The sequence below is a fragment of the Furipterus horrens genome, unplaced genomic scaffold, assembly GCF_987537825.1.
Source record: "Furipterus horrens unplaced genomic scaffold, mFurHor1.1.pri manual_scaffold_5, whole genome shotgun sequence".
Taxonomy (NCBI): domain Eukaryota; kingdom Metazoa; phylum Chordata; class Mammalia; order Chiroptera; family Furipteridae; genus Furipterus; species Furipterus horrens.
In genome coordinates this window covers 54,093,577-54,118,694 of record NW_028327175.1, presented here as the reverse complement: position 1 = coordinate 54,118,694, position 25,118 = coordinate 54,093,577, and the positions used below count along the sequence as shown (strand labels likewise).

The 25,118-nt window shown below is 33.1% G+C and overlaps 1 protein-coding gene and 1 pseudogene across 2 annotated transcripts in view; both read left to right on the top strand.

Moving 5' to 3' along the window:
• The window catches only part of EDIL3 (EGF like and discoidin domains 3), a 405,479-nt gene that overhangs the window by 297,624 nt on the left and 82,737 nt on the right, over positions 1-25,118 (top strand). For both annotated transcript variants that reach the window (XM_090278987.1, XM_090278986.1), the window contains 3 exons: positions 10,210-10,365; positions 13,254-13,398; positions 20,037-20,221. In XM_090278987.1, coding sequence (XP_090135113.1) covers positions 10,210-10,365; positions 13,254-13,398; positions 20,037-20,221 — 486 coding nt within the window. The remainder of the gene's footprint in view (positions 1-10,209; positions 10,366-13,253; positions 13,399-20,036; positions 20,222-25,118) is intronic.
• LOC150008643 (small nuclear ribonucleoprotein G pseudogene) lies at positions 11,858-12,224 on the top strand (annotated as a pseudogene).

Here is a 25,118-nt window from a genome sequence, read left to right as displayed (position 1 = left end):
TAACCCCTTGAGTGACATCTTTACAATTTAACTATTGAGAACTTCTTGGGAAGCTCAAGTAATTTCTCTTATCACATAAAACAGATGGTTACCTACTTTTTTGGCCTGAGGCTTATTTGTATTGTCAGCTTCAACCAAAAGCCCTTCGAGGGGATTGTCTTCACTGAAACATGTAAAAGCATTTTGAATGAGATTGATTATGCACAATATTGTGGATAGAAAAAAATCATTAAAAAATTTTAAAGTTTAAATATTATCAGTATAAAATAATTATCTGGAAATTTCAAATATCAATACTTCCATGCATCCAGACCTTTGGTGTTAAGAAAAAGAGCTAATTAAATGCATTTTTTTTTTTTTTTTTTTTTTTTGCATCACCATCAGAGGTGAAATGTTAGGCTATAAAATAAATTGCTGTTAAGGTAAAAATATCATGAATAATGACAACTTACAATTTTTAAGTGCTTTGATTTCTTTAATTACAGATTTTCAACATAATAATCTCATGAAAAATACTGATTTTAATTCAATAGAACAGTTTTTTAAATTTTATTTTTTCATTATAGTCAATACTATTTTGCATTAGTTTCAGGTATATGGCACAGTGATTAGATAATTAGACACTTTACAAAGTGTTTCCCCTCAAATTTCCAGTGCCATGGTTTCTTGGGTTGTGCAAGACCCTTTTAGTTTAATTTAGTCTCATTTCTGTAATTTTTCCTTTGTTTCTGTTGTCTGAAGAGACATATTGGCAAAAGTATTGCCAGGAGAGATGTTGTGATATTACTGCTTATGTTTTCTTCTAGGATTTTTATGGTTGCACAACTTACATTTAAGTATTTTATCCATTTTACGTTTATTCTTTTGTATAGTATAAGTTGTTGGTCTAGTTATTTTTTTGCATGTATCTGTCCAATTTTCCCACCATGATTTATTGAACTGACTGTTTTTACTCCATTGTATGTTCTTGTCTCATTTGTCAAATATTAATTGGCCATAAAGACATGGGCTTATTTCTGGGCTCCCTGTTCTGTTCCATGGATGTATATGCCTATTCTTATGCCAGTATCATGTTGTCTTGATTCCATTGTCTTGATGGCCTTGTAATACTCCATTTATTTGTAATTTCCTGAACTTCTTTCTTCAATGTCCTAAAGTTTTTTGAGTTTAGGTCTTTTACATCCTTGGTTAAATTTATTCCTAAGTACCTTTTTTGTTGTTGCAATAGTAAAAGGGACTTTTAAAAATATATTTCTGATAGTTCATTATTGGTGTATAAAAATACCACTGATTTCTGAATACTAATTTTGTATTCTGCTACCTTCAAATTCACTTATCAGATCTAGTAGATTTTTGGAAGTCTTTAGGGTTTTCTGTATAATATTGTGTCATGTACAAATAATGACAGTTTTACTTCTTTCTTTCCAATTTGGATGTTTTCTTTTTATTATTCTTCTTGTCTTATTGCTGTGGCTAGGACTTCCAGTTCTATGTTTTATAAGAGGGGTGAAAGCAGAAATTATGTCTTGTTCCTGATGTTAAGAGACATGTTTTTAGTATTTGCCCATTGAGTATGATATTAGCTGTCATCTTGACATATGCAGCCTTTATTATCTTGAAGTATGCTCCCTCTATTCCCATTTTTCTGAGAGTTTTTATTATAAATAGGTGCTGAACTTTATCAAATGCTTTTTCTGCATCTACCGATATGATCATGTGATTTTTATCTTTCATTTTGTTTATGTGATTTATCACATTTATTGATTTGCAAATATTGTACCAATCCTGCATCCCTGGAATAAATCCCACTTGATCATGGTGTATGATCTTTTTAATGTATTGCAGGATCCTGTTTGCCAATATTTTGCTGAGGATTCTGCCATCTGTGTTCATCAGGGATACTGGCCTATAATGTTTTTGGTAGTGTTTTTATCTGGTTTTGGAATTAGGATAATGCTGCCTCATAAAAGGAGCTTCAAAGTCTTGTCCCTTCTTGAAGTTTTTGAAATAAATACTTTATTTAATAAGTGTTTGACAAAATTTGCTTGTGAAACTATACAGTCCAGAACTTTGATTTGTTGGGGATTTTTTTTTTTTTTATTACCGCTTTAATTTCATTAGCTGTAATCAGTCTATTCAAATTTTCTGCTTCTTCTTGATTCAGCTTTGGAAGATTATGTTTCTAGAAATTTATTCATTTCACTCAAGTTGTAAAACTTTTTTTGTCACATAGTTGTTCATAGTATTTTCTTACAATCCTTTGTATTTCTGTTATGTTGGCTTTATTTCTCTTTTATTTCTGATTTTGTTTGTTTGGGTCCTCTCTCTCTCTTTTTAATGAGTCTGCTTAAAGGTTTGTCAATCTGGTTTATCTTTTAAAAGAACCAGTTATTGGTTTTATTAATTTTTTTATGTTGTGTTTTAGTCTCTATATCATTTAGTTGAAAGACCATTATGAAGTTCAAGAGAAATATTCATTTCCTGAAACTGAAAGGTGGTTGCAGCTTGGTTGTTCTTTCCTTAAGAAATGTACTTCTTTTTTGTTTTAAGAATTAATTTGTACATATCTAATATACAGTAACAGAAAATTTCTCAAGTTATATTTTTAGCAATTCTAGTGATGGAATCTATTTAGCCATCTCACAATATCAAGCATGTTATTTTATTTAATCTTTTAACTTGATACTTTTTATTTATACAATAATCCATAATCTTCATTATTAAAAAAGAAAAATTAGTTCTTCAGAAGTATTTACTCACTAATACTTAATAGTCAATTTAACAAATTGCCTATGTTCTGTGTAAATTATTAAAACATTGACATGCATTATGATTCCTATAGATCATCATTATTATTTAAGTACTACATATTTACATAGTACTTTAATGTAATATACTATCTAAGCTCCAAAGATAAAGTTTTTAATATAACAACTCACAAACTAATGCTTGTGTACATGCCTCAATTATTATGAAGGAAATAACCACTATGTTAGATTTTAACATGATTTTCCTAAGAATAAGTTATAAATTAGAAATTTATTTTTCTTACTAATTTATCTTGTTAAATTTTTTAAATAAGGAAAGCTTAGACTGAGTTGGCTATAAATGCCTTTGCAACCTACTTAAGCAAACCAAAACCTAAGCCTATAATGTCTCAAGGTTAAGAAATAAAAATGTAAGAACAATCACAAACAGACAAGTAGGCTTTTCCAAATAATATAAGCACTTAAGCTGTGACCAATCAAGTAACACCTTTGCTTTGCTTTCACCTGTCCTCTGTAACTGTCTCTCCCCTAGCTCCTGTTGCTGGGGCATTACTGACCACTTTTGATTTGGTGCAGCATTGTTCAAATCAATTTTTGCCCAAATAATTCTTAACAATTTTAATATGCCCTAGTTTATATATTCATAATTTTTAATTGGCAGATTATTCCTAGAGTTTCTTTGAAACCCAATTCTTCCTCTTCCATTTCCCAAGTATCACAAAATTTAAAGAACTGAGTGATTTTTTTTCAATTAAATGTAATAAGAAGGTAATTCCTTTCTGCAAACTGTGTTTGTTTGCATTATATATATATATAAGTATATATGTATGTGTGTGTATATATATATATTTTTTTTAGTATAGTGATACCAGCTACAAGCCAGACCCACCCTTGAGTGCACTGCTTATGCATAGCATAAATTCTAGCAACAAGCTGAATGTATAGAAAAACTATTGGCTATTTATAGTTACTCTTAAAGCTAATTGCTTGTTTAATACTATCTTTTGCTTAAATAACAACCATAAATAATCTTAATAATAATATTATGTAAATGTGTTTGAAATGTTTATGCACTGTAGTTTATACTATGGAATGAATCCCAGAAGATACCTTTGTATGTAACAGTACTACTGCACCGGAAGGCCATACTTAGATCATTTTTCTGGAAAATAGAGGAGTAAATGGGAGGAATCAATAATCCATTCCCCCACCTAGGATGTCATTTGCCAGCACCGATTTGAGGATGAACTTCCTTATTTCATGGCATTGTTACTCATTCCCTACCTTCCTTCTTTCTTGTTTTTCTTCCTTTATAGAGACACCCAAACTACTTGAGGTGATGTGTAACCTTCATCCCATCTTCCCTGTGTCAATTTAGAAAAGTGAATTAACAGAAAGTGTATGATGTTATGGTGTACATGTGTGTTTTTCAGTTTACATAAACAGTATTGTGTATATTTCATTCTGTTCTTTTTCACACATTCTTATGTGTTTTTTTTTTAGGTAACTATATAAATCTAGTTAATAGCTTCTGACTCTTAGAAGCTATGCCCTATATATTATGCAAGGGCACACATGCATGTGCACACATATACATTTTATATTTTAAAATCTCAGGGAAGAGCACTTGGGAGACAGTGTGAGTTAAGAGTCAACCTACCCTCTCCCTATTTGAATATGTTTAGTTCAAAGAACTGACACACTGATGATTCAAACCTGGATTTAAGGCAGATATTTTCTTGAAAATGCATAAAGCAATCTTGCCATATTAAAGAAAACTGCTGATAGTAATTGTTGCTAGTGATACAATTTGAAATTTCAAGTGAATTAGAATTTTGGGAAAATGTAACTGTCACTGTGAGCTTGAGAGTTGCAATACTTAAAGATCTTTTTTCCTGATTTAATTGGTGGTGATATTACTGAATGTGACCTTTTGATATTATGTAATAAAATATGTCATAATTTAGAGAATCTTCACAGCTCAGTGAGCTTATATTTTTCAAATGACTAATGCATAATGTTACAAAACCATGCATGGGTAAAAGATCTATACAAAGTGCACAATAAACCAATGGATTTTAACATAATGAATACGAAGAGTTCACTGGTAAATTTTAGATTGCACAGTGCAGTTAAAATTTTAGAAATCATCGCTTGTCAAGTTTTTTCTCACCTGTCAAGCTTTAAAAAAAAATTGCACACTTATCTGAATAGGTTATTAAAATACTCCTTCCTTTTCCAACTATGTGAAACTGGATTTTCTTTACATACCTCAGCCAAAAATTATTTTGCAATAGATTGAATGTAGAAACAAAGAGGAGGACCTACTTGTCCTCTCTTAAGTCAGATAAAGAGGTTTTCAAAAATGTAAAACAACCTCTTTTTGGTAAATTTTTAATTTTAGACAACATAATTATTTTTTATAAAAATATGGTGTTTGTGTTAAAATGTAATTGGTTTATTATTGTTATATTTTAATAAAATAATAAACATTCCTAAAATTTGTCAGTGTTAATTTCAGCGTCATCGCAAGATGTCGATTCAACACGGGAGGAGACAGATACCGTGTCACTCCCGAGTTGGACTGCACAGCCATTCTCGGCGGTGCAGATAGACTCTTAAGAAGCTACACCATCGTCTCTCGAGACGGACGGCTGCCGACGACGATATATATATATATATATATATATATATATATATATATATATATATATATATATCTTTGAGGCTTTTAATAATTTTTATTAAAGGAATCTTGTGACTTAACAGTATGGGAACTACTAAATAATAAATAAATCCCCGTCAATTTTTTGACATTACACTTATCTCCTCCCAGCCTGTCATCTTGCTTTTAACTTTATCTGTGATGTATTTGGTTAAATAGAAATATTTAAATTTTTTGGAACCAATTCGATTTTCCTTTCATATTTTGTGCTTTTCTGATTGTCTTAAAAGAACAACTTCTTCAACTCTGAAGTCACAAAAATACATTTCTACATTTATTTTCTATTATATGAATAGTGTTACTTTTCACATTTGGTCATGTAATGTCTTAATATGTAGCAAAATTCCTTTTTATTAATGAAAGATTATTTTTCAATGTGCAATAAAAAGGGTATAGTCTTAGAATAAATTTATAATATCTTTCTTGATTTTGATTAAAACTCCACAGAATTTACAAATAAAATTGAGGGAACAAATTTATCCTGTTGTTTTATTCACTAAAATATACTGGGCTTCATTATTTCTTTTAGTTAAAAATGTTCTCATAAGATTATAAGACTTGTTTATTCTAGATTTTTTTTATCATTTCTTCTGCTACTATAAATAACATATCACTATTATGGTATTATTTTTTCTTTATAGTATTATTAAAAGACATGCAATACATAATGTTCTGTTGTTGATGTTTTAGCGCTCTTTCCACACAATTTCTAGATAATTGTAGAATCAATTCTTTGATACTATACCAAAACTTGACAAGCAGTCATTTTATAAATCTTTTGCCAAGATCTCTCTCTCTTTTATGCTCTCTCCTTCCTTTACTTTCTCCCACTTCTCCCCCTACTTCCTTCTTCATTCTTGTTTAACAACTGATTAGTATTTTATTTTCTGGACTTTTCCATAATGAAACAACATATACCCCTATTGATGGACATTTTAAGTTATTTGAAATTGTGTTCTGATATATATAGCTTTGAGAAACAACTTAATATCTATATTAATTTACCTATGTGTGATTAAACTTGCATGCCACATTTCTAGAATAAAATTGCTGAGCTTAAGAAAATGTGCATTTGTCATTTTGTTTTATGTCACTAAATTGTTCTCCATAAGTGATTGTGCCATTTATACTCCCACCAGGAATATAGAAACTTTCCTGTTTCTTCATACTTTCACTAATATTGTGTTTGCTTTCCTTCTTCTTTTTTTTTGCTTTTAAATTATGTTGAAGGTGAATCATAGTATCTTGGGGCAGATTTTATTTAATTTGTATTATGAGTAAGATTAAGAATTTTTTCATATGTTTAAAATCCATTTTTGTTTTCTTTGATGTCAGCTAACAAAATTCTTTTCCCATTTTTATCTATTGGGTTTTATTTTATCTATTAATATATGTTTTAATTTTTAAATGGATTACCTTTTTGTTGTGCTATAACTTGGAAAATATTAATCTCAGTTTGTCATTTGTATTTCAACTTTATTTTACTTTTTATCTTAAAGATATTTTTAATTTAATATAACAGTTTTAAAACTAGTGGACTCATTTTAAAATTTCATCTATGAGACTATTTTTTTTTTTTTTTTTTGGTTTTTCAATTACAGTTGTCCTCTTTTCCCCTAATTTCTCTCCCCCACCCAACCCACCCCTTCTCCCGCAATCATATCCCTCCCCGTTGTCCATGTCCATGAGTCTTTTATACAGGTTCTTTGACTAGACCCTTCCCTTATTATCCCCCTTCTCTCCCTATGAGACTATTTTTAATTCTGTATTTTCTTCTGGTCCTTTTGTAGTCTCTTTATTTTTTCATTTAAGTATTAATTTATCTGGAATTTACTATGTGGTAAGATGACTGATATTAATTTAAGTTTATTTATTTAATATGTCTACCAAATTATCCCAATCTAGTTATTGAATATTCTATCTTTTCCCCATTGATTTGAATATCACGTTTCAAATACAACATTTCCTTACATAGTGAGGTTTACTTACTGATTTTCTATTCTGTTTTATTGATGTATCTTTAACATAGAACTTTAACATAGTGTTTGGGGTCATTCATACTGAAAGAACAAATGGAATAAGAGGCAGATCACTTTTAGCCAATGCTATTGTGCCAAGAGATCATAAAAGGACATTAGATTGGGATACAAGGAAATGAATTGCAGCAGATTTTGTGATGGAGATGTTTCTAAAATCATTCTATCACTTTCTTTCATGGCTTGATTAATTTCTCAGAGCAACATAGATTCCTAGTACTAAGATTGTGTGTGACTGTAAGGGTGAAATATTAGCCCTTTTATATTGAATTTCTTATTATTCAAGCTTAATGGTGCTGGATGTATAAGAACTCAAAAGTCTCAAAACCTAGTAACTGTTAATAATCCCAGAAACTTTATTCTATAAATCACTTTAAAACATTCTTAACTTTTATTTGTTATTTTCTATAATTTAAGCCTTAGAAAATTAGTTGATGGCTCATTAGCTAAAACTATAGCTGAGGTAATTTGGCCATCCATAAGAGATATAAACAAGATAATTGAAGCAGGATAAAGATATTAAAAAAGGAATGTTCAGCAATATTAAGTGTGGAATTTGACTCCAAAATGGGAGGGAAACATGATTCAAATTGTCCTCTGTTTATTTTATATATTTTAGAGAGGTTCAGATTATGAAGAGTTTCAGATTTTTTAAAAAATGCCACACATAAGATACTGGAAGAATATGGTTCTTTCATAGCCATGTGGTAACTTACCTAACATGCTAAAATAAAGTATCTTTCATAGACTATTTACTCTAAACCCCACAGTTAAAATTCTAAAATCAATCTTTAGAAAAAACAAATAAAGATCAATGTTAAGAGTAATAATTAAATTTACCTTTAGGGGGGATATTCCCTTTTTTAGCCTCCAGAAAAGTACAGAACATAAAATGTATTCATGTAAGTAATTTTGATGTCTGAGTATAAAATGAGAAAAGCAAAATTTGATCTCAGAGTCAACTCACTCAGCATTACTGGCAAAAAATAAAAAATAAAATAAACCAGGGGGGAGTACAGACCCAGAATTCAAAAGCAGCAATGTTGTGTGTAGGTCTGCTGTGCAAGAGTGAAAGAAGGGCGTGCTCACCAGTCAGGGTCTGGGGGCTCCCCAGCTACATTTCTTCAACTCATCAAAATATCAGGTTTTTAAAATACATAACTGAACTGAGAATTGCCCCATGAGCACCAGCTGGGGAGGAGCCTCATGACATTCAGAGGAGGAAGCTGAAACTAGGGAACTGAGAATGGATAGGAAGGTAGACCTTGTTATGTGGGCAAACTTTCAAAAAGCCTAAAAAGGTGCTGCCTACATGCAGGATTCAGGATTGGTCTTAACACATTAACACATGTAACATCTCTAAAAATAAGGAAATAAAACACTGTAGACCTTTTCATAAGTCACAGGGTTTGTCTAGGGTGGGAATATTTTAAGGATTGCTTTCTTAGCTCTGATTTTTAACCATATGAATATCTAATAGAAAGATAAATAGGTAGATAGATACATAAATAGGTAGGTAGGTAGATATATGATAGATAGGTACATAGATAAATGATAATAGATAAATAAACTGGTTACAAAGGGGCTGATTTCTCCATGCAAACCTTCTACCATTTGAAATGGTAACTCTCAAAATCTTACTGGAAAGTAAAAAGCCCTCATCACTTACATGAATCTGAAGATTTTCTCATTTTCTCTGGTAAATGGTCACTGAATTATTAATATTATAATATAAGACATTTAAATTTTTTTCATCCGTAATTCAAGAGGGAAATTTTATAATAATTTTTCGAGAACATTTGAAACTATCTTTCTACTACCTGTAAGATTTTGCATACAGTATAAAGGCATTTTAAAGTAATAAAACAATTATTAATATTTCCCACATATGAAGAAAATATTTATTTTTAGCATTAAATTATTATATATTAAGTGCCAAAAAGAGCTCCCCCTATTTAAATATGAGAATATTTTTAAAAAATTATTAGAAGCCCTTACTCTTGCTGCAAACTATTGTTGGATCGTTTGAAATGAGGAGAAAATACCAGTTAGAAAGTCTCCATGAGATGAAATGACAAGAAAAGCAAGCATTTGATGAAAAATCCTCTATAACCTATATGGAAATGATAATGTAAAGATCTAGAAACTGAAGATAATTATCTTTGTTTGGTTTTTGTCAATACTGTTGACTTTCCTTTTTCTTATTGTAGTACTCAAAGATCCTAGGGAGATTTTCATATATTTTATTTTAAATAGAAATATGTTGAAGCTTACAACATTTGAGACACAATTACAATTATATGACTTTAGAGTTTCTTGTAATGTCACTGAGGTTATTTTGACAAGATGATGTTCCCATTTTTCAGTCTACTAGGTCACACCTTCATCTCATAACCAACCAATGTTTTCTATACTTAATATCCTCAAGGCACACTGCCCTTTTCAAAATTTGTTCACAAACAATGATTTACTTGAAAAAAATAAAAGTATTCCATTAGAGAAATATTTTAAAAATAAACTTGGTATATATTTAGTTTCATTTGAAAAAAGTACAAGAAAATTATCTTTTTGTATTTTAAATATATACTAATAAATAAAAATGTTATATTCCCAAAATAAATAGTTCAATATTGTTACCCTGAAAGCAATGTGATAATCATTGATTATCTTGTTTTCTCAGATAAATTTACAGAAAAAAATGAGAGTCACTGGTGTGATTACACAAGGAGCCAAAAGGATTGGAAGCCCAGAATATATAAAATCTTACAAAATTGCCTATAGTAATGATGGAAAGACTTGGGCAATGTACAAAGTGAAAGGCACCAAAGAAGACATGGTAAGAATGATGTACTTAATTTAAAAGTCAAATTCCATTAATATTCATTGATTACAAATGAATCATCAGTTTTAAGCATAAGCTTTAGGTTGCTGAAAATAAATTTATGCTTTTTTTAAAATTGGATGAGTGGGTAAAAGAGGGAGAAGTTTTTCCAAATTATAAATGTATACTGGCTACCATTTAAGACTTTCTCTGATTTTAATTGGTGGTCTTATAAACACTTTATCACAGGTTAATAATATGTGCATAACAATTGTTTTATTTTAACAATAGTCAGTTTTCAATTTAACTTTATTGCTTTGACAGATTAGGACTCTCCATAATCAAATAACTATAGAATAAAGCTATTATTTGTGAAGAAAACATATTATTTTAAAAGAAAAGCACCAAGTGATAGAAAGAATGTATATCTTTACACACTTAATATTGGAAGAACAATTTTATGACTCAGCAGAATAAAATATTTTAAAGGAAATAAATATTCAATCCCCTTTGTCATTTGCATGATAGTCTCATGGGCCCAATTTTTTATTAATTTTTCTTAGATTTTTAAATTTTAAGATATCACAATTGCAGCTTATTCCATTTAAAACCAAGTCCCTAGACCAGACTCCAACAAATTATATAGGATTTTAAAAATCACTTTCTTTTTTTAAAATTTAATCTTTATTGTACTTTTCCATTACCATTTAGTCCCTTTATACCTCCCTCACCCCCAGTCACCACACTGTAGTCCATGTCCATGAGTTCTTTTTCCTTTTTGCTCCTTCCCGCTACCCTCTAGCCCCCCAACTAGCTGTCACTTGCTCTCCATCTGAGTCTGTCTCTGTTTTGCTTGTTAGTTCACTTTGTTCATTAGATTCCACATGTGAGTGAAATCATGTGCTATTTGTCTTTCTCTGACTGGGTTTTTTCATTTAGCATAATGTTCCCCAGGTCCACCCATACTATTGCAAAGGGTAAAATTTTCTTTTTTATGGCCAACTATTATTCCATTGTGTAAATGTCTTATAGTTGTTTATCGAGTCATCTATTGATGGACACTTGAGCTGCTTTCATATCTTGGCAGTTGTAAATAACGCTGCAATGAACATAGGGGTGTGCTTATGTTCTTTTGACTTAGTATTTTGAGTGCCTTCAGATATATCCCCCAAAGTGGAATCTCTAGCTGATAAGGCAGTTTTTACTTTTTTGAAGTGTGTCCATACTTCTTTCCACAGTGGCTGCATTAGTCTGCATTCCCACCAACAATACAAAAAGGTTTCCCTTTCTCTCCGTCCTCTTAAATTAAGTTAAAGTTATCTGATTACCAAGTTATGTTAAAGGTAAAATAATAATGAGATTTGAAACATTTTTAAAAACACACATAACCCTTCATTTTTAAAGGGAAGTATAATTTTTTTACCGACCATGCACATATATATATATATAATTATGAGTCTCTTATCCAATGACCTGGGTTGACTGATAAGGAAGTAATCTTGGTATCTTGGAGCTCGCTGCGTGGACACCATGAGCAAAGCTCACCCTCCCGAGTTAAAAAAAGAATTATGGACAAGAAGCTGTCATTGAAATTAAATGGTGGCAGGCATGTCCAAGGAATATTGCGGGGATTTGATCCCTTTATGAATTTTGTGATAGATGAATGTGATGAATGTGTGGAGATGGTAACTAGTGGACAACAGAACAATATTGGAATGGTGGCAATAGTATCATCATGTTAGAAGCATTGGAACGAGTATAAAGAATGGCTGTGTTCACCAGAGAAATCAACTGCTCCTCTTTACATCTCCTGTTTTAATTATAAAAATCAAGTCCTGTACATTTTCACATTAAACTTTTGTTAAATAAACTTTTATATTGGTCAAAAAAAAAAAAAAAAGGAAGTAATCTTATGAATCAGACCCTAAAGCATCATAATCTGAAATCATAGCTTTAGAGAGACAGAGCAAACAGGAAGTTCTAGGAAAGACTAGTTCCTAAAGACACAAGCAAAACGGACAGACCCAGATTAAGCTGAAAGGCTTAAGGTGACCATTTCTCAAAAAATGAGTGAAGCATTTTCCGGGCTTTGAAGGACTGTCTCAAAATTGATGAGCCTTATTGTCGTCGTTGGCAGCTGTCCGTCTCGAGAGACGATGGTGTAGCTTCTTAAGAGTCTATCTGCACCGCCGAGAATGGCTGTGCAGTCCGACTCGGGAGTGACACGGTATCTGTCTCCTCCCGTGTTGAATCGACATCTTGCGATGACGCTGGAGTGTCCTCTCCAGTGAAGCTGAAGCTACAGAGCCTGGGCAGGGTGATATGGAGGGTCTGCTGTTGCCCATGCAGCAGACCCCCCCTCTCTTCGCAGCTGAAGGGTCCAAGGGAAAGACGGAGTCAATACAGCTTGGCTTCAGGTGCGCCGCAGGAGTTGCCGGTGTTGACTACAATGTCAAACCGCCTTAGGGACTCCGGCTCCGGATTTTCTGTCGGGGTTTACTCCCTTAGCCTTTCCCCTGAAGAGGTATGCCGCAAGGCAGCGGAGGTTTTTTGGAGTCAGAGTTTTCCTTCTCTGATGTGCCCTGACTGGAAGATCGAAGGAGCGACACTTAGCTCGCAGGCCGACGCTCAATCCACTGAGCCAAACCAGCCAGGGCGAGCCTTATTGTAGAGTACAGATTATACTGTAGGCCATGGTGGTTTGAAACTTTAATTAGTATCTTATCTGTATGATTTCTGTGTTTGGCTCATGACAAGGTGCTTCCTAAATACTCCAGACCCTCAAATTATTTAATCCAATTTTGAAAAGATTATGTTGAGTAAGATATAGGATTCATATATAAAAATAGGTAAAGGAGCTATTAAAATTAAAAATTATAACTCTATTTTACCTTTCTACACAGGTGTTTCGTGGAAATGTTGATAACAATACACCCTATGCTAACTCTTTCACACCCCCCATAAAAGCTCAGTATGTAAGACTTTATCCCCAAGTTTGTCGAAGACACTGCACTTTGAGAATGGAACTTCTTGGATGTGAACTGTCGGGTGAGTCTCATATTATTTAGTTCAGTATTTTCTTTAAAAAAAAAATGTGTGTGTAGGCTCTTACTAACTTGAAATTTTCAAAACCCATTGATATTTATTTTCGCTACAAAATATCTAGGGCATGGTTCAGTGAGAATCTGTGTGTGTGTATGTGTGTGTGTGTGTTGGAAGAACAAGTTCTAAAACATGCTGCAGAAGAGAACTAATGTAAAAAGAGCAGTGTATTTCTTTGAGTGGTCAATGATTGTAGAACAAAAATCTCACTGGAAGCTTTTGTTTATTAAAATGTCTTGCTGTTTTTAGTAGAACCTATGATTTATGTTTTGTGACAAAATTTAGTAAAAACTGAAATCTGCCCTACTTTGTAAATTACCATTATACCATTATGTTTTGACTGTATGGAATAGAAAAGTAAGCTTTATCTTTGTCCACCTACTGTAAGAACTTGGTTTTAGGGGTGTTTTTTTTAAATGAAATACTACTTCAATACTAAGATTGTTACTATAAATTCATTCTTGGGTCATTCTTATCAACCACTCTGCTTATTGTACAAATAGTGGTTATCCAACTCAAAGATAAACTGTCAAGACTCAGAATTAGATAACCCTTATCTCACAAGAGCATCAGTATTAGATACAAAGGTGAAGACTTAATGTATGGGACTTCTGGCCAAGACAGAGGTCTAGATTGACACACTCCAGCTTCCTCTACAACTTAGAAGGAATACAATTACCACAAAACCAGTAATAACCAGAAGTTCAAGAAAGTAAATGGAAGTCCAATATATGAAGTTATAAAGAAGTGGTGCTCATCCGGATGGGTAGGAGGGGTGAAGGTGGGGTGGAGAGTTCAAACTGTGCTGGAGGTGGTAACAACAGTGATGGCAGCAGCAGGATGGTAGTAAGCACGGAAACCCTTATTTAAGGGGAGGTGAGAAGTGCCTGGGGAGCACCCCTGGTTACAGACCAGACTCATCAGCTTGCAATTCCAATGCCGGGGAAGGCAGACCACCATTGCCTTGGACTGTGAGTTCTGGAGGGGGTGGGGATGGAGGAAGAGGCTCCTGGTCTCTTAGCGGAGAGTGAATGGCAGGAATCCATCTTGGACCCCCACCCCCACAGAAAATGCCACAGCATGGTGAGAAGGGTCACCTGGTTGTGATGAGTGCATGCTCCACCCCCTATAGCATAGGAGGTATGACAGCCCCACCCAGGAAGCAAAGGTAAACACAAAACTGTCAGGATGGCAGAGATCATGATAGAGATCCAGGTGATGCAGCTGACCAGACAGCAAATATCTAATCTAATGAAGCAGCAGATAGGAAATCTTTCTGAGGCACAGTTCAGAGCTTTGGTTAAAAGAATGCTTACAGACCTAACAGAAGATCTTAAACAAGATGGGGAAGGAATGAAGGCTAGTCTGACTGAAATGAACAAAAACACATACAAAACTAATGGTGAGGGAAAGAAAACCAGGAATCAAATCAACAAATAGGAACATAGGGAAGGAACAAACAGTCAACCAGTGCAGAAAGAAGAAACGAAAAGTGAGGAAAATTAGGAGAGGCTCAGAAACCTATGGGACAGTGGAAAGTGGGCCAATATCTGAATCATAGTTGCCAGAAGGTGAAGAAGAAGAACTAGAAATTGAAAAATTATGTGAAAAAAATAATGAAGCAGAACTTCCCTAACTTGAGGATGGAAATAGATTTATAGGTCTAGGAAGCACAGAGAGTTCCAAATAAACTGGACCCAGGGATAACCACACCAAGACATATTATAATCAAAATGTCAAAAATTAAGAATAAAGAGAGAATCTTAAAAGCAGCAAGAGAGAAGAAGTCCATACAAAGGGGTCCAAATAAAACCATCAGCTGATTTCTCAAAAAAAAAAAAAACCTCTGCAGGCAAGAAGGGACTGGCAAGAAATATTCAAAGTAATGAAAGTCAAAAACCTACAACCACGATTACTCTATCCAGTGAAGCTGTCATTCAGAATAGAAGGGCAGAGAAAGTGCTTCCAGGACAAAGTAAAACTGAAGGAGTTCATCAGACCCAAACCACTGTTATATGAAATGTTAAAGGGACTAGTTTAGGAGAAAGAGGGTCAAAACTATGAACATTAAAATGAAAACTGTATCACAACAACCAACAACAGAAGCTAGGGAACCGAAACAAAGGAGAACTAAGTAGGCAAGGAGAGTGGGAAAAGAATTATAGGTATTGGGAGCATTTGGGGGGAAGGTCAGCAGGGAAGGGGAAGGGGGGAAAGGGAGGGAGATGGTATAGGAATTAAAAATCATAGTAGGAGAAAGTAGAATAGACAGGAAGATTTTGAGAAGAACTATATGCACAACCAATTGGTATGGACTAAGGCGGGGGGGACAGCTGGAGGGAGGGGGCCACTGGATGGAGGGAAACAAAGGGAAAAGAAATTGGGACAACTGTAACAGCATAATCAATAAAGCATATTAAAAAAAGACTTAATGTGTGGATCTCACAGTGGTCCCATCTCAATATGGCTAAGTTATGAACTAAACAGAAAAATACTGTCTAGGCATTTCATTGTTATATTTTTGGTAGTTCTTATAATTCTAGCATTAACATTTACAAACTATCTTTGCTGTCATGGCCTGAAATTATTTTATTCAAAAAACTGTGTTTTGAAAAATTGTGTTTTAAAAGATTCATGTGCCCCACTTTTTAGCATAACCTACAAATATAAGAGTCTTTTATCAATCTTACAATAATGCTATTTTGTTAAAAATAGGAGGACACATCCTTGCAACAGGACAACTGAGAACTACTTATTCATTCTAATAAATATTTAACCAATATTTAAGAGGTTGCATATTGGTTAAAATTTAGAGTTTATGTCTGTCTCCCTTTGTAGATTTATTTATGATGCTTAAAAAAATGATTTTTAAGCAAATAAAAGTTATTATTAAAAAACAAATTTTAGCCCTAGCTGGTGTGGCTCAATGGATTGAGTGCCACCTGTGGACCTGGGAGTCACAGGTTCAATTCCCAGTCAGGACACGTGCCTGTGTTGCAGGCCAAGTCCTCAGCTGGGGGAACATGAGAGGCAACCACACATTGAAGTTCTTTTCCCTCGTTCTCCCTCCCTTCCCCTCTCTCTAAAAAAAATAATATCTTTAAAAAAACTTTTTTAATGAACCCATTACATTTAAAAGAATTAGAGACAGTTAACTAGATGAGTGAATCTATTTTAAGAATTACACTTCATATTATATATGGGTGTCTTTTATGCAGCCATATATGGTTTTTCATACTATTAATTATCCTAATGGAGATGCTTTCTTTATTTTGGTAAATCAAACTGGCTTATTGAATACCAGTAAATCTGAACAGAATTATTGCTGTGCTGTGTTTATATTGCATGTCAGTATATCACCACAGGCCAGTGTCAACCCTAAGTCATTCATCATAAAGCAATCAAGAAGAAGCCACAATATGATGAGGTTTGCTGCAAGCTCCATGTTTTTTTAGTTGCTTAACATCACCTTCCCCGATCTTTCAGTCGTTTGATTCATGAAGGTCAGTCTCTCCTACAAAGCACAGTTACGCCCCTAAGGTGTGAATATATTTTACTTTCAAGTTTGACAAGAGGTTACACCTGACACTTTACAGATTTTATGTTCTCAGAAAGAAGCCGTACCCATCTCCCAACCTCACAAATTGATTTTGAACTTGCTTGCAGAGAATAATATCATTCAATGGATGCTTTTAAAAGATAGGGCACCTCACGATAGAAATAATCAATTTCATTGTTAATATTTCATTTTGTTCAGGTGCTGTTCATGCTAGTAAAATAGTTAATTAATTTATATGCATGAAAACATATGGATGAGAAGGGAGATTTGTGAGGCATATTAGAAGAGATTAGCTATTACATTTAGAAATAAACAGTATTATAAAGTACCAAACTATTTCCCACAATCCAGTGCAACACTATAAAGCCCAAGGCTGCCTTATTGTATTCAATAAACTGTTATATTCTCTCAGCCTGCCTAGAAAATCAGCGGTAAATCTTTTCCCAGATACTTAAAAAGAAAATCCCTTAAATTCTCTAAAAGAGATATTATTTAAGATTTTTAGAATGAAATGGATAATGACTGTAACTAGGGGGGAAATAGTCATTCATTCATTTATTCTTTGAAAAAATTACTCCAAATTTCCTCTGGACTAAGTATGAGAAATGAAGTGGCCATGAAATGAAGTATATAGATAAGTAGAAACAGCCAAAGTAAAGGCATCCTTTTTTAATGCAATGTTTGAAATACTGTGTTATAACACAAAAGGAAAATAAAAACAATCACCTTTCCTTTTCCCTTGTATCTCTTCAGCAAGTCAAGCAGTTTTTTTATAAAGACTGCAGTAGCAGAGCAAGGTCAGGGTGGGCACTTGGTGGAAGCAAAGAAGAACAAGTCAGAAATCTATAACATAGACAGTGCGTGTCATCTTAGAACTGCCTGAAGATAAATGGCACGTTAAGACTTCAGAACTTTCTAACAATCTTTGAGATTTGTCATAAAAGTTTTCTTCCTTTCTTTCTTTCCTCCTTTCTTTTTTTCTTTCTTTTTTCCTTATTTCTCTTTCTTTTCTTCCTTATTTTTTCTTTCATCTTTATTATAATTTTTTACATTACCTTTCAGTCCTCTCATATCCCTCCCCCCAGCAATGTCCATGAGTCCCTTTTCTTTTTTGCTCAATCCTTCCATCCCCTAACCTCCCCTCTTTGCTAGCTGTCATCTTGCTCTCCATGTATGAGTCTGTCCCCGTTTTCCTGGTTAGTTCACTTTGTTCTTTAGATTCCACATATGTGTGATATCATATGCTATTGTCTTTCTCTGGCTTATTTCACTTAGCATAATGAAATTAATTTGTATTTAAGAGTCAGAGCTATTTTTATCATGGGACTTAGAATATATGTCTCCTATCCCTAAAATCCGACAAATTTGTACTAAAGCATAACTGGCTAAACCTCCAAGACTATTTTTGTCATGTTTGCTTTGGATAAACATTTCCTAGAGAGTGGAGGAGCCTCAAGAAGAAAAAAGTAATCTAGATTGATTAATACAGAAAACAATTAATTGTAGTTAAGAATTATTTATCAGTTAAAATTCTGAGCCACTTCTCTTAGAGCCTTGACTTAAAATGGCTTAGTTTTAGAAACTGCAGTGAGTGATAAGGTATTCTTTAGTACTTGCAGATAGGCTGATCAAAGGCTTAACATTGTTATCTGTTGGAATGAGCACTACAGAAATAATAAAAATAGCTGACATGCTAGTTATATGCAGGCACTGTTTCTAAATACTTTATATATTTTAACTAATTTCTTAAAAGTTTTTTAAGATAGTTTCTATTAATATTATTATTATTTTAAAGATGAGAAAAGTGAGACACATGTGGTTAAATAATGGGTAGAAACCCACACAGAAAGTAAGTGGGAGACTGCTAGAGTATGAGAAGGTGATATTCATTAAAGAAGTCTTCCTTTTATCTTGGCCTTTTTTTGCCTTTTTTTTTCTGTTGTTCTTTTACAGTTGTCCCAATTTTTCCCCCGTTGCTCTCCCCTGCCTCACTCACCCCCCCCTATCTCGGCTTTCTTGATGACCAAACTTACCTTGTGGGTTCCTTGGCCATAATGTAAGTTTTATGTAAGACTCATCCACTGGCTAATATGATAACAGAATCATTCTTCCTATTACAGGCTTTGTGGATGGAATTTTGTCACAATTTCAGTTTAAGATTGGGAATTCATGTGTACACACACAGAGACAGACACACTTCCTCAAAGGCAAACAAACCCAAAATTTGCACCATGTCAGATCTTAAAACATATCTTCCAAAAATATACAATACTAGAAATTATTGAGTACAATCAAAATATAAGAATGTGTAAAAAGGCTTATCCAATAATGGCTTTTGCTAGAATTAGCTTACTTTCTTCTGTTACCTATTTGTTTAAATCCTACACTTGCACAATGCCTGGCACATGGTATACATTGAATAAATATTAGCTTCTCACCTCCCTGAAGAAGCCATGCTGGTGCTATAAAAATCAGTGTTAAAGATTACAGATGTTTCTTGGGAAAGAAAATGCTGTCCAGTTTACAATATACCATTGGAGCAGTTTGTGAAAATGACTTTGTACTGAGGGAATTTTCATTTGCAGGATTATGGAAACAGATAAAAAAAAAAACAAAAAACAAATATCCTTTGTGAGAAAATGTTCCATTGTTGAAGACACAATGACACCGTTGAAAACTAGGGAACCGTCATGTGGCTATCATTAATGCAGCAGGAGAGAGCATTTCGGCATTGTTTTTATTTTGTAAAATCATTTATCAGAGAAATGTAGTTTGAATTGACTGTCTTGTTTTCAATTTTTCCAAAATATATTCAGATGAAATAAGCTGAATTGGCTATTTCGTTTTTGATATTGTTCCAGGTTTACTTCTGATTGTAGCCTTTTCCTTGAATTTAGAGCCTCTTCCTTTGGGGGTATGAATAGCATTATGCTTAATCTTCTCTTGCCTCCCCAAAATCAAGACAGAAAACTTCCAGGATGATAAATTATTTTTTTCTCATGAAGCCCTTCTCATTTCCTTGCAGGCTGTTCTGAGCCTCTGGGGATGAAATCAGGACATATACAAGACTATCAGATTACTGCCTCCAGCATCTTCAGAACTCTCAATATGGACATGTTCACTTGGGAGCCACGGAAAGCTCGGCTGGACAAGCAGGGCAAAGTCAATGCCTGGACCTCTGGCCACAATGACCAGTCGCAGTGGTTACAGGTATTATTTTCGAAAACTCACCACCCACTGTGCCTCTTCTTTAAAAAGACTTCCCATTGGTTAGGTGAATCTTGGAGTCATTACCTTCTTACCAATTTAAATGTGCCTCCCTCTTTGGCTTAACTAAGTTGGTAAAACAAAAGTTCCAATGAAGCCATGTCTGTGTGCTCTTGTTACTCCAGTGTTGATTTATAGATGCTACTATCAGAATGATGCAGCAGACTGCACCAGATCACACTACGTCTGGGTCAATTTGATTGATTATGAGAATATTTGCATTTTAACTCTCATCTACTCTAATGCTTCACATCAATATTGGTTTGAACGTGTCACAGCAGGAATACAAACCACCTTAAAATCATGCCAGTGACCTGAAGCCTGTTCCCATAGAACCATGAATCATGACTTATTAGCTCTTTCCCTGTGGTTGCTAGGCAATGGAGCAATTTGATTACACTCTCATAAGAGAACTAGGTTATAGAAGAAAAGCAGAGACAATCTTTTCTCCACTTGACCTTATTTTTTCCCTATTCTCAAAGTTAGAAATGTTTACTTTTTTCTTTACCTTTCCTTAACTTTCTATTTGGCTCTCTGTTGATGTGGCTTTTGATCTGGATCTTTATTGAGCTCTTTTATTAGCTACCATGCTTATGGATAAATATGCATATCTTTCTTTTTTTACTACTCTTTGAGCTTTTTGATTTTGAAGTATATTTATCCTCCCAGAACTCAGCAGCTACTAAGTTAAATCATTCATTTAACAAATGTTCATTTGAGATGCACCTGTGAAGCATTACATAGCATGATAAATAGTGATGGCGTGTGAGCGAGGATCACCCTATTCATGCTCTTAAGACATTACCTCTTTTGTAAACCATTCCTTTTATTTGGTTTGTATGACACCATACTTTGTTTCTTCCATCCTTCTAGCTGGTGCTCCCCAAAATCCTCCAGGTCACCCTTCCTCTGCCTATTATCTTCCTGCCAACCTCCCTTTGCCAACTCCACACACTTACATTAATTAATAAGTATTGGCTATTTCAACTACACTGTACTAAAATCATTTCACTTCTCACCATCACCGCAGCCATGCCTGTGTTCTTGGCTAACCACTTTGTTTCACCTGGATGTTTGTAGCTTTCTGGTTTAGGGTCCTACTCTTTAAAATCTATTTCCTAAATTGTAACCAATATGATCTTTTTTTAAAGATACAAATATGATTTTCTTATTTCCTTTTAAAAGCCATTCAATTTAATTGTTTCCTATCAGCCTCAGAATAAAGATTTTTTAAGTTGACCTGAAAGTCATTTTATGATTTGGCCCCATTTTCTGTCTTACTATACTCCACTAAGTTTGCTTCAGTTTCTCAAACCAAATGCTCATGCTCCTCCCATTCCTTTACAAATGTCCTCTTCCTAGAGGAAAATAAAGAAAAGGGCACCTCTGCCTACAGCATCCCTTGCCTTGCATTTGTGAAATCCTTCAATGACAGTTTGGATACACATTCCTCTTGGTGCATCCAAAGTAAGCCACTGCCACCACTTCCAGTGCTAATTAGGATGTTTCTAGGTCGGGCTTAAGTTCTCTCCTTTATACTACTGTGTCATCTGTGATTCTCTCATAACATTGTCACACTACATTGGAAATCATGTTTTCATGCTTCATTGTTTGCTTCAGGAAGGATGGGGTCACATCTATCTTTCTGTCTTTCTCAACTTGTTGCCCAGTACCTAATTAAATACCTGTCACAATACCTGACACATGGTAGGCATTCAATAAATATTTGTTGAGTGAATGAATTAATGAATGAATGCATACATGAATGCATGACTAGTTTAAAGTATAATTGGATTTATTGATTTAGGCCTATACAGTATATAATTTGGACCCAGGATTTAAGAGGACAACTGATAATATTCTCACATTTAAAATAATGTTTGAAAAAGAAACTAAAACCTCATATTAAAGATCTACAACTGATAATATTCTCACATTTAAAATAATGTTTGAAAAAGAAAATAAAACCTCATATTAAAGATCTGACCTTTATAATACAGGAACTAAATTATTATAATACATACTCTTTATAAAGTTTTAAGTTCTTAATTTGAAAAGCCATGGAAACATTATTTTGCATTTGTTAAAATTAAATGGTAAAGTTAAACTTGTTCTTTGTTGCTCTATAGTATTGTTAAATTGGAAATATTCTAGTCATACCTCAGATTAAATATTATATGTGAGTCATAATGCCAAACAGAATAATACAAACTATTTTACAAACTAAGTAATCAGACAGGCTGATAGATTCTAGAACTACCCCCCAGGAAGGGCTTGCTAATTACAAATTTCTTTAGAAAGATAAAAATAAACAAATATCTTCATATGAATCAAGGTGTACTCTTTAATGCAACCCTCTATCCATGATGTCTTTAAGATGGCTTTTCAACTGTCTTCTTAAAGTCACCTGCATGCTGAAATTGACTCAATTTGTTAGTGACAGATTATCTATTCAAGGACCAGTTCTTCCAGTATATATATTTTTTTTTTTCTGTTGTGTCAAAACATATTCAGAATCTTCAAGGCAAAGTAAATGGACATCTTTACTTACATTTATTTATTTTTCTTTTTTGACATCATTCAAGAAAATGCTCCAGAAATGTTACTATTTTTAGTTTTTTCTCATCAAGAGAATATAATATGTTTTTTAGTGTTTTGTGGAAAGTAAGATTATTATTCTTATATTGTGTAGGGTTCTTTTACTTCCAAATTGTTGACATAGAGTCCATTTTTATCCTTATTTGAGGTTTCCAAATTTATAAATTTTAGTTGTGTTTTTAACTAAGATATGTTAAATCTGATAAACAGCTCTTCAGAAGAGAAAGCATGACTGTCACTTAAATTCCCTTCCTTCGTTATCAATTTCCTTCTTATTGGTTTTAAAAGAAATTTCTTTTATATACTAACTATGTATGTCATCCTCTAATGATGTTTTATTTCAGTTTAATAGGTGTTTACAAACCCTATTTAATAGATAATGTCTGGAAGTACAATTGTTCTAAATGACATACCAAAAATATTTTTAAGGAATTCTTATGTACTCAAATATTACTTTAACATTTTATTCCTCTTATTACTCTAATGTTTCTTTCAGTTTCTTCTGTGTGGTCAAAATCTCAGAGCTTCTTAAGCAAATCTTCTTGTATTATTTTTTAGAAGTCATCTTACCTAACTGATTAGCAGATTACTTGAGCTACTGTTAATCGAAAAATCATAATGCTATTCCTTTAGCATGCCAAAAATGTGTTAAGTCCACAAACAGCCCTAAATGAGAAGGATTTTTCACATCTCTGTTACAATGTTTCATCACTTTGATGTGTTTGCTGTTTTCTAATATTTTGAGCAAGAAGCCCTACCGTATGTTTTTCAAAATCACAAGGTTTTTGGTTAAATTACAGTCTGCCTTAAAAAAAAATTTTATTCACACCCAAGTTGAAAGATAATAAGCCAATCATTTCTGACTCATAGCTGGACGTTTCTGACATATGGTTGGACTAGATTTAATCCATATTAGAAAATAAAGTAACCCTTAATTCATTGAGATTTTTTTAGGAGCAGACTATCTTCTGTAGTTTGTTTCCAAACAAAAGACCCAGAAATTTTGTTGGATTTTAATGTGAATTAAATAAGACAAACTACAGAACAGAGGAGAAACACATAGTAAGCACCCAGCAATAGGTAGCTTCCTTCTTTCTCTTTCCAGTGGCTTGTGTTACTCAGGAGAGCATCATTTTAACCAAGAATGAAGATCTGCATATATAGTCTCTGCTTCTTTCATAAAGATAAAGTAATATATTGTTTCATCTGTTGCGAACTGTGATAAATATTGATAGACTGCATAAATATGCATTAACAAACATTTTAAATTTTTTGTGTAGGTAGCATTAAAATTTTCAAATTTTCTGGGAATTGTAATAATATTACTAATAACTTAAAATGAACATTATGTCATTTGGCAATGTTCTCTACTGAAATAATATTCTTTTAGGAATGTTATGAGTTTTTATGTCTATTTTCAATGACTTTCAACACATTAAGTAAATTCCCTTCATTTTTATACTTATATTATACAAACTGATTAAAATTCAGCATTAAAATTGTGATGTTTAATGGTATTCTATCAAAGGTAGGAGCACTACTGATGATAATCTTATTAATTGTAAAGAAAGATTTAGGTATTGTAGATCCAAGTAAACAATGAGCACTCTAAGAATTAACCTGGACTGACTAAGCAAATTTTAAAAGTGTCTTATGTGTGTATTAATTTCTTTATCGGTGGTAATTTCCCTCTGTAGGTGAATCTATTGAAAAGTTTTTCTGATTTCATAACGGGAGACATAATATATGACTAACAGGAAGAAAAATGTCACAATGTCACCTAGGATATTACCTTTTGATCTATTTCATGAAACATTTGTTAATTTAAGGTAGTTTGCATAGTAATTCATCCAAATTGGTAGAATTAATTGAGTTGTTAAACTGTGTATTTTAGTTTTGACCTTTGTCAAAATTGCAGCTAGCCCTACACAATTTTATTTCAATACTAATTTTAAGGAAATGTGTAAGAAAGCAATTGAATTTAAGCATTTTTAAATTCAATAAGTCATGTTTAATTAGTCCATTTTACATTTTGAAAAGCATGTATTCTAGACATAAAACTCATAACTTCTTTAAAACCATTAACTTCTCTGGCCCTTTGGATAATTTATTTACATTAGAGCTAAAGGAGAATTTTTTGAGGATCAAGGGTCTTTAGGCTTCTGGGAAACACTTGTCGGTATGAAGGAATAGCTGGTTTCCAAGTTCCTTTTCCAAATTTTCAAATGTAGTAAACAGTAAG